Below are 13,978 nucleotides of genomic sequence, written 5' to 3'. Positions count from 1 at the left end.
GGGTACCAATTTTTCAGATGTCTCAGGGCGGAGAAAGTGCGGGACCCAGCCCCACTGCATCCCATCCAGGTGACTAGAATGCTCTTTGCTTGAACAGGTGACATCTGGTTCCAGGAGGCTGGCAGGGCAGTTCCCGTGCACACAGGCCACTTGGCATCTCACAGACTACCTTTCCCACCCCCAGTTCACCTGGGGTGATGCTCAGGTGGGCTGGGGTGGGAGGGCCTGAGGGCAGCCTATAGCCATCCCAATGAGGGCGGGAGCTCAGGCCATGCTCTTCACCCCAGCACATTGCTCTGGCCAGTTCTCTACCTGGAGAGACGAAGAAAACGCTCTGCAGGATTTCATTCTTGGTGACTTCCAGGATTTCCTTGGTGACATTGACTAGCCTCCCCACTGTGGGTGGCACCCGGCGGAAGTCCAGAATCCTGCAGGAGAGAAAGCCCTGTTCATGTCTGAGGACTAGTCAGGGGGTCGGAGGGTGGCCCATTGGAAATGGCATTCCTGACCGTACCCAGCCCGGCCAGTACTGAGCCGACCGCGCCCGGGGCCAACCTGTATCTAAAGAGGCCGGAGGAGGGGTGGAGAAGGAATCCTTATTCTAGCAAGCCTCCTGGGCACGCCTTCCCACCACCTGTGTTCTAGGTCAGAGCTTTCCATACTTCAGTTGGGCATATGTGTGACCTGGGATCTCGCTCACACGCAGGCTCAGATTCAGTGGGTCCAGGGGGAGCCCGAGATCCCGGATTTCTGAAAAGCTCCCAGGCCCCGACTGCCAGCCCATAAAACACACCTAGAGGAGCCACGACAGGCACAATGGAGGGGAGGAAGTTCAGCAGTGTGCTTTCAACCTTTTCTTTCTTTTTTTTATAGGTTTTATTTATTTATTCATGAGAGAAACAGAGAGAAAGGCAGAGACACAGGCAGAGGGAGAAGCAGGCTCCATGCAGGGAGCCCGATGTGGGACTCGATCCTGGGTCTCCAGGATCACACCCTGGGCTGAAGGGGGCCCTAAACCGCTGAGCCACCCGGGCTGCCCTCAACCTTTTCATATCACAACCTTAAGACTCCTGGGATACATGGGAGTGGATGCATTCTTCCCATTTCCAATCAAAAGACTAGAGCAAAGAGCAAGGTCAGGTCCAAGGCAGCAGCCTGAGCAGCCTGGCAGGGTTGGTTCTCTTTCTAGGTCATTCATTTCATCACCTTAGAGGCCTCGTGTTGTTCAGACGTGGGGTTAAATGGGAAATGTGTTGAGTTCAAAGGCGCCACTGAAGTTCACGAGGAAGAGAGGAAGACAGGGTGCCAGAAGGAAGAAGTGCCAGGGAGGCCCCACCTGAGGTCTGCCCAGCGGCCCTGTGGTGGTCCGTCCTTGCGGGGGCCCAACCCTACCTGTCCAGGTGGAAAGCTGCGATCTCGGCGTTGTGTCTCTGAAAGTCAATGAAGTAGAAGAAGTCCTCGGGGGTCTCTTCATCTCGCTGCTGTCTGGAAGGAAGGGAGGAATCAACGCCCTGGACTCAGACTTCATGAGGAGCCTGAGGAGAGAGCTGAGAAGCATGACCGGAGGGAAGAGAAAGCAGGCTTTCGCGCTCTTAATGTACACGTGCATGATGGAAAGACATGCCAGGGACAGCCCCCGGCCCCCTTGGCTGGGAGAAGACTCACGGGCTTCTTGCAGGACCTTGTCCTGCAGGCACACCCCGTACCAAGTCTCCTGCCTGAGCCACTTTGGTGCCAGCAGCTGATACTTTTAAAATTAGTTGAGTTAGGAAGAAATATAGACATTCTTCGGCAGGTATAAGCAGAAGAGAGGGACTGGCCAGCCAGCCAGAGGTAGCACAGACCCAGATGTCAAGAGTTAGAGGTGGGGTAGGAGGCTGGGCTCTTCTAAAAGGAAGAGTGTCCTAGGGATGCGGTTTAATGCAACTGACATTTGAAGACCAGAAAAGGTCCAGGTCTTAGGGTGACGGGGTAATAAATGAGCTTGTCCCCTCAGAGAAACCTCAGCGGAATCCTGAGAGGGAGCCCAGCCAGAGGCTTGAGGGAGGCTGGTGTAGAGGAGACTGATTTTATACATTTAAAAATCTCTAATGGATTCCTGAAAAGCAGCAGGCCTGCCCGAGTGTGATGGGCCGGCCAGGTACGTATGTACAGAGAGCTGCCTCCCGATCATTCCGGGCAGCGTGGCCTCTGGCCCCGAGGTTGACTTTGCCTTGCTGCTAATACACACGGAAGAGTGATGATCTGTGATGATTTTTATAATCCGCCGCGTGGGACTGCATGAGGGCTGCAGAAGCAATTCAAATGTAAATACACATAATTTTGCAGAAAGCTGTAAATACACAGCTCCAGCGATCGAAAGACATAGTGATGTGCACTTGGCCAAAAAACACAAGTCCTGGAGACCACGGTGAAGGGCTGCTACAAGCAGGTGTTCTGTTTTACAGGGTGCATCCTCATTTCAAGGACAGGTCCCTGGGCTGAGGCATGCCCCCCACCTTCTCACTAGCGGCGCCGCTGGATGTCTAGGCACCAGGGAGCAGACAGGGGTCCCCCTCTCCAAATATTAATTCCTGAATTCCCTCCATAAGAATACGCAGTCTCCCCGACACCTTTTAGAATTTTCTAAAACATCATTTCCCTGTTTCTGGATGGCAAGTCTGGATGTGATTTTAAATTTGAAAACCATTTTTACATCAGTGCCTCTCAGGCTTTGGCAAGCGTTGATGTATTCCTCGGTGCCTGTATTATATATATATATTACACGAAAAATGCAATCTTTAATTATGGTCATATTTATATTATCCAAAGATAAATTTCTACTTTCCCTTTTTAACATGGGACAAATGTTTTTTTTTTGCTTTCAATTACCTATCGAAAAAAATGCATGCCTTTCCGAGAAATACGTCTTAAAATGATGCTTTTTGGCTTTGGACTAAATTGTATACAAATGCGGATTACAGTTTACGTTATGGCATAAGAATAGACAAAATGGCTTTTATGACCCAATGTTGGAGAGTTTGCATTCTATTCAGGAGGAAAGCTGGTTCATTTGAACAGTCTTTGCCTGTAGTTTGTAAGTGATGGGGGGAGAGGAGAGGCTGTAGGCTGGTACTTCCTGTGCTTTCCTGCATATAAAACACGGCCAGTGTGAGTGCTTTTCCTCCCCACGTACGGAAAGGGAAAGCAAGGCTCTCCTGCTGTATAATGAGCTTTAAGTTTTAGAGAAATCACAGCCATCCTAATGTGCCAGATAAGAATTCTCAGAGAATGCAACTCACGGATCTGATGCTGGGTGGTGGATTTGCAGATTTATCATTGTTTTTATGCTTCCCTTTGATGTCTCCTGTTTCTACATCATGTTCCCTTTGCCTCCTCTCTTTAACCAGGGCTCACTTAGGAGTCTACACTAACCCCCATGACTGACCATAACAATCCCTAAAAACCCTGTAATGCCCAAACGTGGTGGCTCTGTGTTCACCTGACAGGTGCACCAAAGAACCACCTGCCTGCTTCTCGAGCCTTGGCTAAACCAGCCACGCATGCTCACTGCGATCGCTCCCTTTTATTTTTTTAAAAAAGATTTTATTTATTCCTGAGAGACACAGAGAGAGAAGCAGAGACACTGGCAGAAGGAGAAGCAGGCTCCATGCAGGGACTGGATCCCAGGACCCCGGGGATCACGACCTAAGCCAGAGGCAGATGCTCAACCACTGAGCCACCCGGGCGTCCCGTGATCACTCCCTTTTAAAAGGAACACAACTTTTTCTCCCCAGCATTTTATATGCTTCAATATCAGATGAGATCCCCTCCCCAAACTGTCCACATTTACTAATTTTTGGTCAAAAACTCCCTTACGGCTGCCGCAGCTGGACGTGGAGGTGAGGAAGACGGTCACTTACCTCATGGGTTTGAACATGGCCTTCCCGAAGTCTGAGAACCTCAGAACCAGCTTAAGGTGGACCCCACTGGGTTTCACGACTGTGAGGGGGAGAAGGGAGAGTTAACGCTGTTTCTGGGCCTATGACCTCAGGGCTTGTAACCTGTGTTCACTCAAAAAAAAAAAAAAAACCCACTAGATTTCTTCTTTCTGCTCTTATGTAATAAGACCCCAGAGACCAGCATTTGCTTTTGAAGCCGCCAGGGTAAGTCTAGCATGTCAGGCCTTGGAGAGTGTGTCTGGGGGGCTCAAAACAATGCTTTGTCTGCTCTCCTGGGAAAGGGGGAAGTGATGCAGTTTCCCCGAGATAGACACTCACTGAAAACCCCGCAGAATGTTTTCCTAAGAAGAACTGGAGTCTTCCCTGTGTGCTTCTGTGGCACCCCGATGGGTTCTGATTATGCCACCTGTTACATCCCGTTGGACTAATTTATCTCCATCTCTCTCTCTTTTATATTTTATTTATTTATTTAAGAAAGAGAGAGAGAGAGCATGAGCAAGGTCAGAGGCAGAGGGAGAAGGAGCCTCCTGCTGGGCAGGGAGCCCGACGTGGGGCTCGAACCAGAACCCTGGGATCATGCCCTGAGCCGAAGGCAGACGCTCAACCACTGAGCCACCCAGGTGCCCCTCGACGTCTTTCTATTTAGGACTGTATACCTGGGCCGGGACAGGGTTTTGATGGATAAGACACCTGGGCGCACCTACCTCACCCTGCGGTCAGTACTGTCTTCTGATATGTTGTGTTCTGGGTACTTCACCCGCTTTGCCCTGTCCTGGCCTTGCTAGGACCGGGCAAAGTGTTGGGACAACGTCTTACTTACCTTTGTGTTCTATATGATGGCAACTAGCAGGCAGTACTGAACTAAAGCAAAGGGAAGCCCCGGGCCCTAAAACCTTTCCTTTGAACCTTTAACATGTCACGACACAGATGAGAATTTCTATGTGTTCAATATATTGAAGCAAAGAGATGAGGTTACTCATTACCGGGCCAGGGAGCTTGGTGTCCAGGGACCACCATGTCCAATTCATAGCCCCCTGGGAGCTACTATATCTCAGGTCTGTCTTTTTGAGTCTGTTCATCACTTGCCCTGGTGGGTCTCAATTTTGGCTCCATTAGAATCACCTGGAGGGCTTTGCAGTTCTGATGCCTGGACCTCACCTTGTGCCACTGAACCGAGACCCTCTGAGGTAAAGGGCAGTCCTCAGTACTTTTTAGAGCTCTCCAGCGAACTCTAGTGTGTGGCCAGCTTAAGAACTACTGTCCAGGGGCGCCTGGGTGGCTCGGTGGTTGAGCGTCTGCCTTCATGATCCCGGGGATCCTGGGATCGAGTCCCGCATCGGGCTCCCCGCAGGGAGCTGTTTCTCTCTCTGCCTATGTCTGTGCCTCTCTCCCTGTGTGTCTCATGAATAAATAAAAATAAAAATAAAAATAAAAAAAATAAAATAAAATAAAATAAAATAAAATAAAGTAAAGTAAAGTAAAGTAAATAAAATAAAATAAAATAAAATAAAAAAAAATAAAATAAAATAAAAAAACAACTACTGTCCAGGACAACTGCTTCTTAAACCGATGAATGTACTCTAACCCCTTGAGGATTTGGTTAAAATCCAGATTCTGGTTCGGAAAACCAGAGCAGGGACTGAGATTTTGCATTCCTAATAAGCCCTCCGATGATGTTAATGGTGCAGATGGCCGCACAGGACCATGCACTCTCCAGCGGGGCCCTAGTTACAGCCCCTCCTGAGCGCTTTTTCTTTGGTGTGGGTGGGTGGGTGGAGAGCATGTTGAGGTCTCAGAGATAAGGCAGAGAGAGTCTCGCTCCTTCAACTTCCAGCCAGGACCCCCACGGGATGGACGGTGGGCCCCTCCCGTTGCTGTCAGGCCCTGCGGTTCCCCGGGTGGTGGCGATGAGGGGATAGGACAGACACAGGGCTGGGCCACTTACTCTGGGTACAGTCACATGCCCCGAGCAAAGCCTTCTCGTCCTGACTGTAATCTGGAAAGGAAGAGAAAGGCCGTGAGAACGCCCAGCCTTGCTCCTGGGAGAGCCCATCACCCAGGGCCCTTGACTCTGGTTTAGACCACAGAGTGGGAGGTGGTGAGGAAGCGGGGGACCCTTGCCCATTCAACGGGGGATGGCTTGGGGCCCCAACTGCCTGCGGCCTCCATCCTGCTCCATCCCAGGCCCTACATCCTCTGGCCCTTCAGTGGATGCCCCTGCAGCGGTGAGTGACTGATGCTAGATTGGTCCCTGTTGGGGACTAGATTGTTAGAGCACTTGAGAGCACAGACCTGGGGCAGGGGGACTATGTTTGAATCCCAGCACCACCGCTGTGTCTTTGGCCAAGTTGCTTCACCTCTCTGAGTCTCAGTTTCCCCACCTGTAACATGGCCATGATAATGTCCACGTTGTCTCGTCTCTGTATGAAAGAGGGTTGTCAGGTTCCAAAGAAGCGCTCAGTCAATGGTAGCAACCCCCATTCTTTAAGTGTTCAGAAACACTTTTTCTTACAGCTCTCTGATGGGGTCGTGATGAAATTAAAATGGTAACATCTCATGCAAAGGGGAAAAGATCAATGTCTATGTTTTTCTTTTTCTTATCCTATCAAGTGTCAGAGCCAACCCTTTAACATTTTACGCTACAGCCCAGTCTGAATTGGTTTATGCAGCCTCCCCGGGAGAAGGTCAATGCATCCCGCCTGAGCCTGTGCATCTCACCAGCACTGATGGTAGGAAAGCGCCTCATGTCCTGGAGGAGTTGGCTGACGACAGGACTGGATCGGGAGTACAGCCCACGGCGGCTGATCCCCAGGTGGAACTGGACCCAGCTGGCCTCCTGTCGGAGCTGCAGGGGAGCGTCCAGGGAGGTGAGGTTGAGCTGCTCTTTGTACATCTTGTGTCGTCTGCAAGAGCAGGGAAAGTTTGCTTTGTTTTGTTTCAGTCAGGGCTATAAGAAATGCAAAGACATGGGGCGCCTGGGTGGCTCAGTGGTTGAGCATCTGCCTTCAGCTCAGGCCGTGATCCCAGGGTCCTGGGTTCGAGTCCTGTATCAGGCTCCCCGCAGGGAGCCTGCTTCTCCCTCTGCCTATGCCTCTGCCTCTCTCTGTGTGTCTCTCATGAATAAATAAAATCTTAAAAAAAAAAAAGAAATGCAAAGACTTGTCAAAGTGCGTTGTCTGGACTCTACTCATTCTTTCATTCATTCAACAACAGTAGGGAAGCATCTCCTTTGTATGTGGCTTTATGCTGAGTTTAGGATACCATGGGGGGGCAAAAAGGCACATGCCTTCCTGGCCCTCAGAGGGCTTATAATCCAGTGAGTGCAACAGGCACCCTGGTTACACAATGCCACACACAAATACACAAATACCTAACTACAAACCATGACAAATATGAGATGGTTAAGAGTAAAATTAGGGACCTCATATAATCTGGGATCTTAGGAAGGTGTCCTGGATCTCTTTGTGCACTTTTCAATGAAAAAGTCTATATGTGATATTCCCCACTATTTTCTGACCTACAGAAGTAAGCAGATGGGGGACAGAAAGAAGGTCCCTGGTGAGGAGGAAATGAATAGAGAATGAGGATCTCTTCAGCAGGGCTGGAATCTAAGTAGATGAAGCAATAAGTCATATAGGAAAAGAAGAATCCATTAGCCACTTACTGTTTGTTCCGCTCAAGAGCCTTTTCTGCCAGGGTCAAGGAAGAAAGTAATAAAACAACGCCAATGCCAGATAGGGCCTAAGAGTCTAGTTTAGGAGACAAGTTGTATGTCTATGAAATCATTAGAGCAAAATTCAAAGCAGTTGTAAATTGACTGCTAGATAGGTGGTTCAGACTAAAACACCCCAATATTTTGGAGAAGGGAAAGATGCTTACATGATGAGGTGGTCAGATGGAGACCACTGTGGAGGAAGGTGGGCTTCAGCAGGATCCGAGAGAATGGATGGTGTTCGGATTGAATGGCGTATTACATGGGTGCTCCTGGGTTAGGGATAATATGAGTGGTAGGAGAGGCTGGCAGGGGACAGTTGTATCTGAGGATCAGAGAGGCAGGTTGAGTAAGTAGGTGGTTAAGTGAAGAGATGGAGGCCTCCAGTTAGAAGGTAGAGGAAGTGAGCACGATGTCGTCTGGTGAGGTAAAGCTGGCAGTGGAGGCAGGTGGGATTATGGGGGCAGGGAATGGGTGTTCCTATATATTTTTCAAACTGGTGCCATACCTCTGAGGTCTGTGATGGGGTGGGGGTGGGGGTGGGTTTTTTTTTGCTGAAATTTTTGAATTCTGAATCCATCACTTTGAATTCTGTTAAGAATAAAAGTATTTAGTAATACAACTGAGTCAACATTGACTCATTGTTTTGTAAACATTTAATTATATATGAATTTATTTTGATTTGGGAGTCTTCATTTTCGAGCCAATACATTTTCTTTGTTCGGGTCTTGGAGCACTTGAAAAGCTTTTGTGTATTTTAGGCACGGCGTCCACATTGCTAATGGATAAAGAACCCTGACCTACTGGCTTAGTCCAGGCTGCCCACATCAAACACCACTGGCCAGGGAGCTTCCACAGTAGCCATTTATCCTCTCACACTTCTGAGGGCCTGCAGTCCGAGATCAAAGTGTGGCTGGGTTTGGTCTCTCCTGGGGCCTCCCTCTAGGGCTTGCAGAAGGCTGTCTTCATTCTTGCCTCCTCATGTGGTCTTTTCTCTGGTATCTCTTCCTCTTCTTATAAGGACACCTGTCTGGGACACCTGGGTGGCTCAGCGGTTGAATGTCTGCCTTTGACTCAGGTCATGATCCTGGGGTCCTGGGATTGAGTCCCATATTGGGATCTATGTAGGGGCCTGCTTCTCCCTCTCTCTGCCCCCCCCCCCGTCCCTCATGAATAAATAAATAAAATATGTAAAAAATATATAAGGATGCCCGTCTTATTGAGTTAGGACCCACTCTATATAGGACTCTTGGGGGGACAAAAATCAGTCCAGAGCTCCCCCACAAGCTTTGCTCTCATCACCAAGAAGGTCCACTTCAGAAGACTTTCCTCAATGCAGTCCAGGGGGTCAGGAGGGAGGAGGGGGGTGGGATGGCAAGGCAACTGTACAGCGCTGGGACTTCCTACTTAAACACACTTCCACCCATCTGTGGGATTTGATCAGACTCATTGCTGTCAGCTAGGGCTACATACTCCCATTTTTTCTCTAGTCAGCTTCTTCTGGGGGCTAAGGGAAGTACTGGGCAGCAGCATATGTATATTAGTCTGCTCTAGCTGCCATAACAACACTACAGGCCGGGGGTGCTCAAACAATAGGCATGATTTCTTGTAGTTCTGCAGGCTGGGAGACCCAAGATCAAGGTGTAGGCAGATTCAGTTACAGATGAGGGTTTATTTCTGGGCCTGTGGATGGCCACCTTCTCACTAGGACCTCACATAGAGAGAGAGGAAGCTCTCTTCCTTCTCTTACAAGGATAGTCATCCCATCATGGATCCCTACCTTCATGACCTCATCTAAACCTATTTATTTTCCAAAGATACCCCCTCACCTCCAAATACCATCACATTGGAAGTTAGGGCTTTTGACATATGGATTTGGTGGTGGTGGTGGGGGGAAGGGAGCCTCATAAATATTCAGTCCATAAAAATATGAGCCTATTTTTCCACCCTGAACTCATCTGGAGAGAAAACACTTACTTAACATGCAAGGGAGAGCACACTCCCCATCTAAAGGGGACAGCTGCTATTAAGTTTCAGCTAACAGTAGTCATGCCTTGTCATTGCTCATTCATTTATTCATTCATCAAATATTTGTTGACTGCTAGACACTGATCTACATCCTGGAGCTAGGGATGTGTACAAAACAAAGTCTATGTTGTCATGAAACTTACATTTCCCAGGAAATCATTTATTCTGGGTTTTGAAGAGAAGTTAGAAATCTAGATTTTGATCAGAGTGAGAACCTCCTTTATTTTTTTTAAAGATTTAATTTTTTAAGGATTTTTAAAAGATCTTATTCAGTCATTTGAGAGAGAGAGAGAAAGAGAGAGCACAGGAGCGAGGGGGGAGAGGCAGAGGGAGAAAGAGAAGCAATCTCCCTGCCAAGAAGGGAACACAATGTAGCGCTAGCTCCCAGGATGCCAAGATCATGACCTGAGCCGAAGGCAGACGCTGACCATCTGAGCCACCAGGGAACCCCCAGAATCTCCTTTTTAAACACATTGACTTACTGGGTATACATACGAAGGAAATGAAACCAGTACCTTGAAGAGATACCTGCACCCCCATGTCCATTACGGTCCTATTCACAACAGACATGGAAGGGACCTACATGTCTGCCAATGGATGAATGGATAAAGAAAATGTGGTACAGATACGCAATGGAATATTATTCAGCCTTAACAAAGAAGAAAATCCTGCCACGTCAACATCGTGAACCTGAACCTGGAGTTCAGGTTCATCGTGAATGAACCATTATGCTACGTGAAATAAGCCAGACACACACAGAAAGGCAGATACTATATGATCTCACTCACCTATGGAATCTAAAATAGTCCAGCTCAAAGCACTGGAGAGTAGAATGGTGGTTGCCAGGGGCTGAGAGGAAGGGGAAATGGGTAGCTGTTGGCCAAAGGGTACCAAGTTTCAGTTATGCACGATGAATATATTCTGGAGATCTAATATACAGTAGTCTATTTTTAAAAAGATTTTATTTATTTATTCATGAGAGACACAGAGAGGCAGAGACATAGGCAGAGGGAGAAGTAAGCTCCATGCAGGGAGCCTGATGGGGGCCTCGATCCTGGGTCTCCAGGATCACACCCTGGGCTGAAGGAAGATGCTCAACCACTGAGCCACCCAGGTGTCCCTACAGGAGTGTATTTAATTGTAGAGTTAACAATACCTTATTGTATGCTTGAAATATGCTAAGAAAATAGATTTTTAGTGTTCTCTCTACACACACACAGGGTAACTATGTAAGGGGATGGATACGTTAATTAGTGTAATAGTGGTGAATTATTTCACGATGTATGAAAATACTAGGTATATCAAAATATTAAGTTGTACACCTTACAGACCTACAGCTTTTGTCAATTGTACCCCAATAAAGCTAGATCAACAGTGACAACCACAACAAAATAGCAACCCGTTCGTGTTCAGGGCCCTGTGCTGTTAAAGCAGATGAGCATTCGATCTGAGTCAATGCAGGGTAATTTTAAGACACACATAGCTCTGGGGAAGTCCATGTGCAGAGGAGACAAGGCAAGGCAAGGGAACTCTTATTTTAAGACTTCGGTCTCCAAGAGCAGAAGAGGGAAAGACGGCTGAGACCTCTCTCCCAAGTCAGCGAGCCCGTGGCGGCTGTCCAGCCTGGGGCGGGGGAGGATTGGAGCCACTGGTGTCATTCTTTAAGACTGGGGCCATTGGTGTTAAACTGCTTTTATGAAAATCAGGCGAAAGGACAAATTGTTGACCAGGTCTGAGGCCTCCTGCCAACTTTTCCTTATGTTATTAACATTTATTTTTATATTAACAACTAGTCGGGCCAGGCTCTCCTTCCCCAGCCTACTTTTTGAGGCCTAAAGCTAAGTGACTGCTAACCTCTCCTGGGAGTCTGATGGAAAGATTGCCCAGTCCCGAGCTAAGCCAGTCACCCTGAACTAGAGCAGCGCCCAAAGCAAGTTAGGAGGAAAAAGAGACATTCTGGCGAGCTGGGTTTGGGCAGCAGGGGGAGGGGTGAGGGTGGGGTTTTCCTAAGTGGCTCTCTGAGCTGATGAGTTCCAGCAGCATCCAAAGGAAAAAAAAAAAAAAAAAAAAACCACATGTGGTGAATTGAGTATAACTTCTGGACGGGGACAAATGGCTCTTTAAGGCATTCTCATTTGCCTCTAGGTGGGGACACATGGCTCTCTGGCCTGCTGTTCTGCCCTTGTGGGAGCCTGCCAGCGTTTCTACCTTGGGGACAGAGGGTGGGGACGGGGAAAGAAAAGGTATCAGGTATCTTTCCTACTGCATAATTCATTTCTTGTCAGAAACTTTGCTTGGGTGCCTTTGGGGACAACCAGCAGGGTGTGCTAGAGCTGGCTTGGATGGAGAGCTTGGAACTGGCGGTGATGGGAGATTGGACACCATGGCAATTGGCAGATGTTACAAATCAAGGTTTTTTTTTTTTCCTCCCAAAAGGAGAGCTGGTTTTGTAGCACACCACTGGCCTGTGCTCTGATTATGGCTGTGTGTGCGCAAGTATAATTGTGTGTGCGCAAGTATAATTGTGTGTGTGCAAGTATAAAGTGGTGAACACAGAATTTACCTGCTTTCTTTCCTGAAAGACAAAAAGAGTTTTCTAAAAGAGCAGCTCAGTATGTCAACCATATATACTACTGTGTGGTTACAAAGATGTGTGTGTCTGTGTGTGTGTGTGTGTGTGTGTGTGTGTACATATACATATCTTGTTTGAGTACCTGGATGCAAGCTGCCATGCATGAATTTCATGGTCATCTGAATGGAACAAGTCCTCTTCCTCTAGCTGGTTTGGGTTGAATTTCCACCACTTGCCCTTTGAAAGCTATAGTTCCTGGTCCTAGTGTTGCATGTTTGCTCCGGCTTTGGGAGATGGGGTCTGGTTCCCCCCCTTATGCTGCACAGACACACTCTGGAGGGACAGGGCCTGGCCATCTAACCCTCAGGTTCCAATCAGGACTCTCAAATTCATTCCTCATGCCCACAATTATTAGGGATTTTTTTTTACTGTACTAGTACTTTTTTTTTTACTGTAAACAAAACCACTTCCCTAATCCTATCTTACACGTGGACAATGTAGTAAGTGCCTTTCTCAATAATCTTTATTACTCAATGCCTAATTAAACCCTTGCTTCACCGCCAGACTCAGTTAGAGTTATTGGTTTGCTTAGTTGGTTATTTTCGAGATAACCTTAAATCTCTTCCTTATGAGGCTTCCAAGACGTACGGTCCACCGTGATGGAAATCTTCAGCTACAGAACTCCTCCAAGCACCATCTTCAATGCCCCCATCTCCAGCCTGAACATTTCCTTGATGTTCCCAAGTAAAGAAGAAACAAAAGGAAAAGAGGAGGCCTGTTTGGGGTGACAGTACCGACAATGGCGAAAGTCTCCTCTGGCTGGAATGAGGTGAGTGTGTCACAGGAGGCACGGTGCGTTAATAATTAATCGGCACAGTGAAGTAGACCAAGAGCTAATCACCAGTGCAATCACAGAAAAAGGACACAGAGTTTGTGTCACAAAGACCTGGTTCTGCTTCTTACCCGCAGAGTGAGTCACCTTGAGGACTGGGCTAGGTGCCATTGCCATGCACGCAGTACCCTCTGTTGAGCCTACATGGGATACATAGTCTCATGCCCAACTCGCAAATGAGAAGACTGAGAACAGGGCATGGCCTTAAAAATAAGTAGATTAAGCCCTCTGAGCCTCAGTTTACCGTTGTGGAAAATGGGCATACTGCCCATCTACCTCACTGTGTCCTAAGAATTAAGTGTAGTAAAAAAAAAAATTAAAAAAAAAAGAATTAAGTGTAGTAATATCCAGCCACAGAGAAGGCATCCAAGAATGGCTGCTGCTTTTAATTATTATTATTACTGTTCATAACGACTGGAGATCCAGCGAGAACGTTTTCAGAAAGAGGGTTGTAGTGGGTAAATAGAAACAACCGGCTTTGCAAGCTGGAGTGGAGTCCTTGGAACATGCCACGAGCAAGGAAATGACATCTAGGTCATCTGTTGCATTAGACACCGCCATGCGCATGCTTTGGCTCATCTTCAAGGTCAGGGATCTTCCCCGGGACCTCAGAATTCCTCTGTGACTTGACTCTTGATGTGCATACGAAGCACTAGCCAAGGTGCCTTCGAGGCACTGGGGAGGGATGCCATGTTCCATCTTTTGAGTGTTCAGGCAGGTCTGGCTAGGTGGGAGCCTGGGTCCTCCTTTGCTTCCTGGCAGATGGAGAGGTGCCAACCTCCCCTGTTCCTCCTGAGATCCTGAGGGCACAGCCACCGGGGTGCGGTATTAAT

General features: G+C 48.0%; 1 protein-coding gene across 2 annotated transcripts in view; it reads right to left on the bottom strand.

Annotated features, from left to right (window-relative positions):
• Positions 1-13,978, bottom strand: part of FAM20A (FAM20A golgi associated secretory pathway pseudokinase) — a 49,137-nt gene that overhangs the window by 4,589 nt on the left and 30,570 nt on the right. For both annotated transcript variants that reach the window (XM_025436652.3, XM_049113958.1), the window contains 5 exons: positions 6,660-6,844; positions 5,887-5,937; positions 3,903-3,981; positions 1,393-1,485; positions 313-428 (listed from right to left, as the gene is read on the bottom strand). In XM_025436652.3, the coding sequence (XP_025292437.1) occupies positions 313-428; positions 1,393-1,485; positions 3,903-3,981; positions 5,887-5,937; positions 6,660-6,844 (524 nt within the window). The remainder of the gene's footprint in view (positions 1-312; positions 429-1,392; positions 1,486-3,902; positions 3,982-5,886; positions 5,938-6,659; positions 6,845-13,978) is intronic.

The sequence above is a fragment of the Canis lupus genome, chromosome 9 (genome assembly GCF_003254725.2).
Source record: "Canis lupus dingo isolate Sandy chromosome 9, ASM325472v2, whole genome shotgun sequence".
Lineage (NCBI taxonomy): Eukaryota > Metazoa > Chordata > Mammalia > Carnivora > Canidae > Canis > Canis lupus.
Note: the sequence above shows the minus strand (reverse complement) of the source record. Positions and strands in the feature narration are given on the sequence as shown.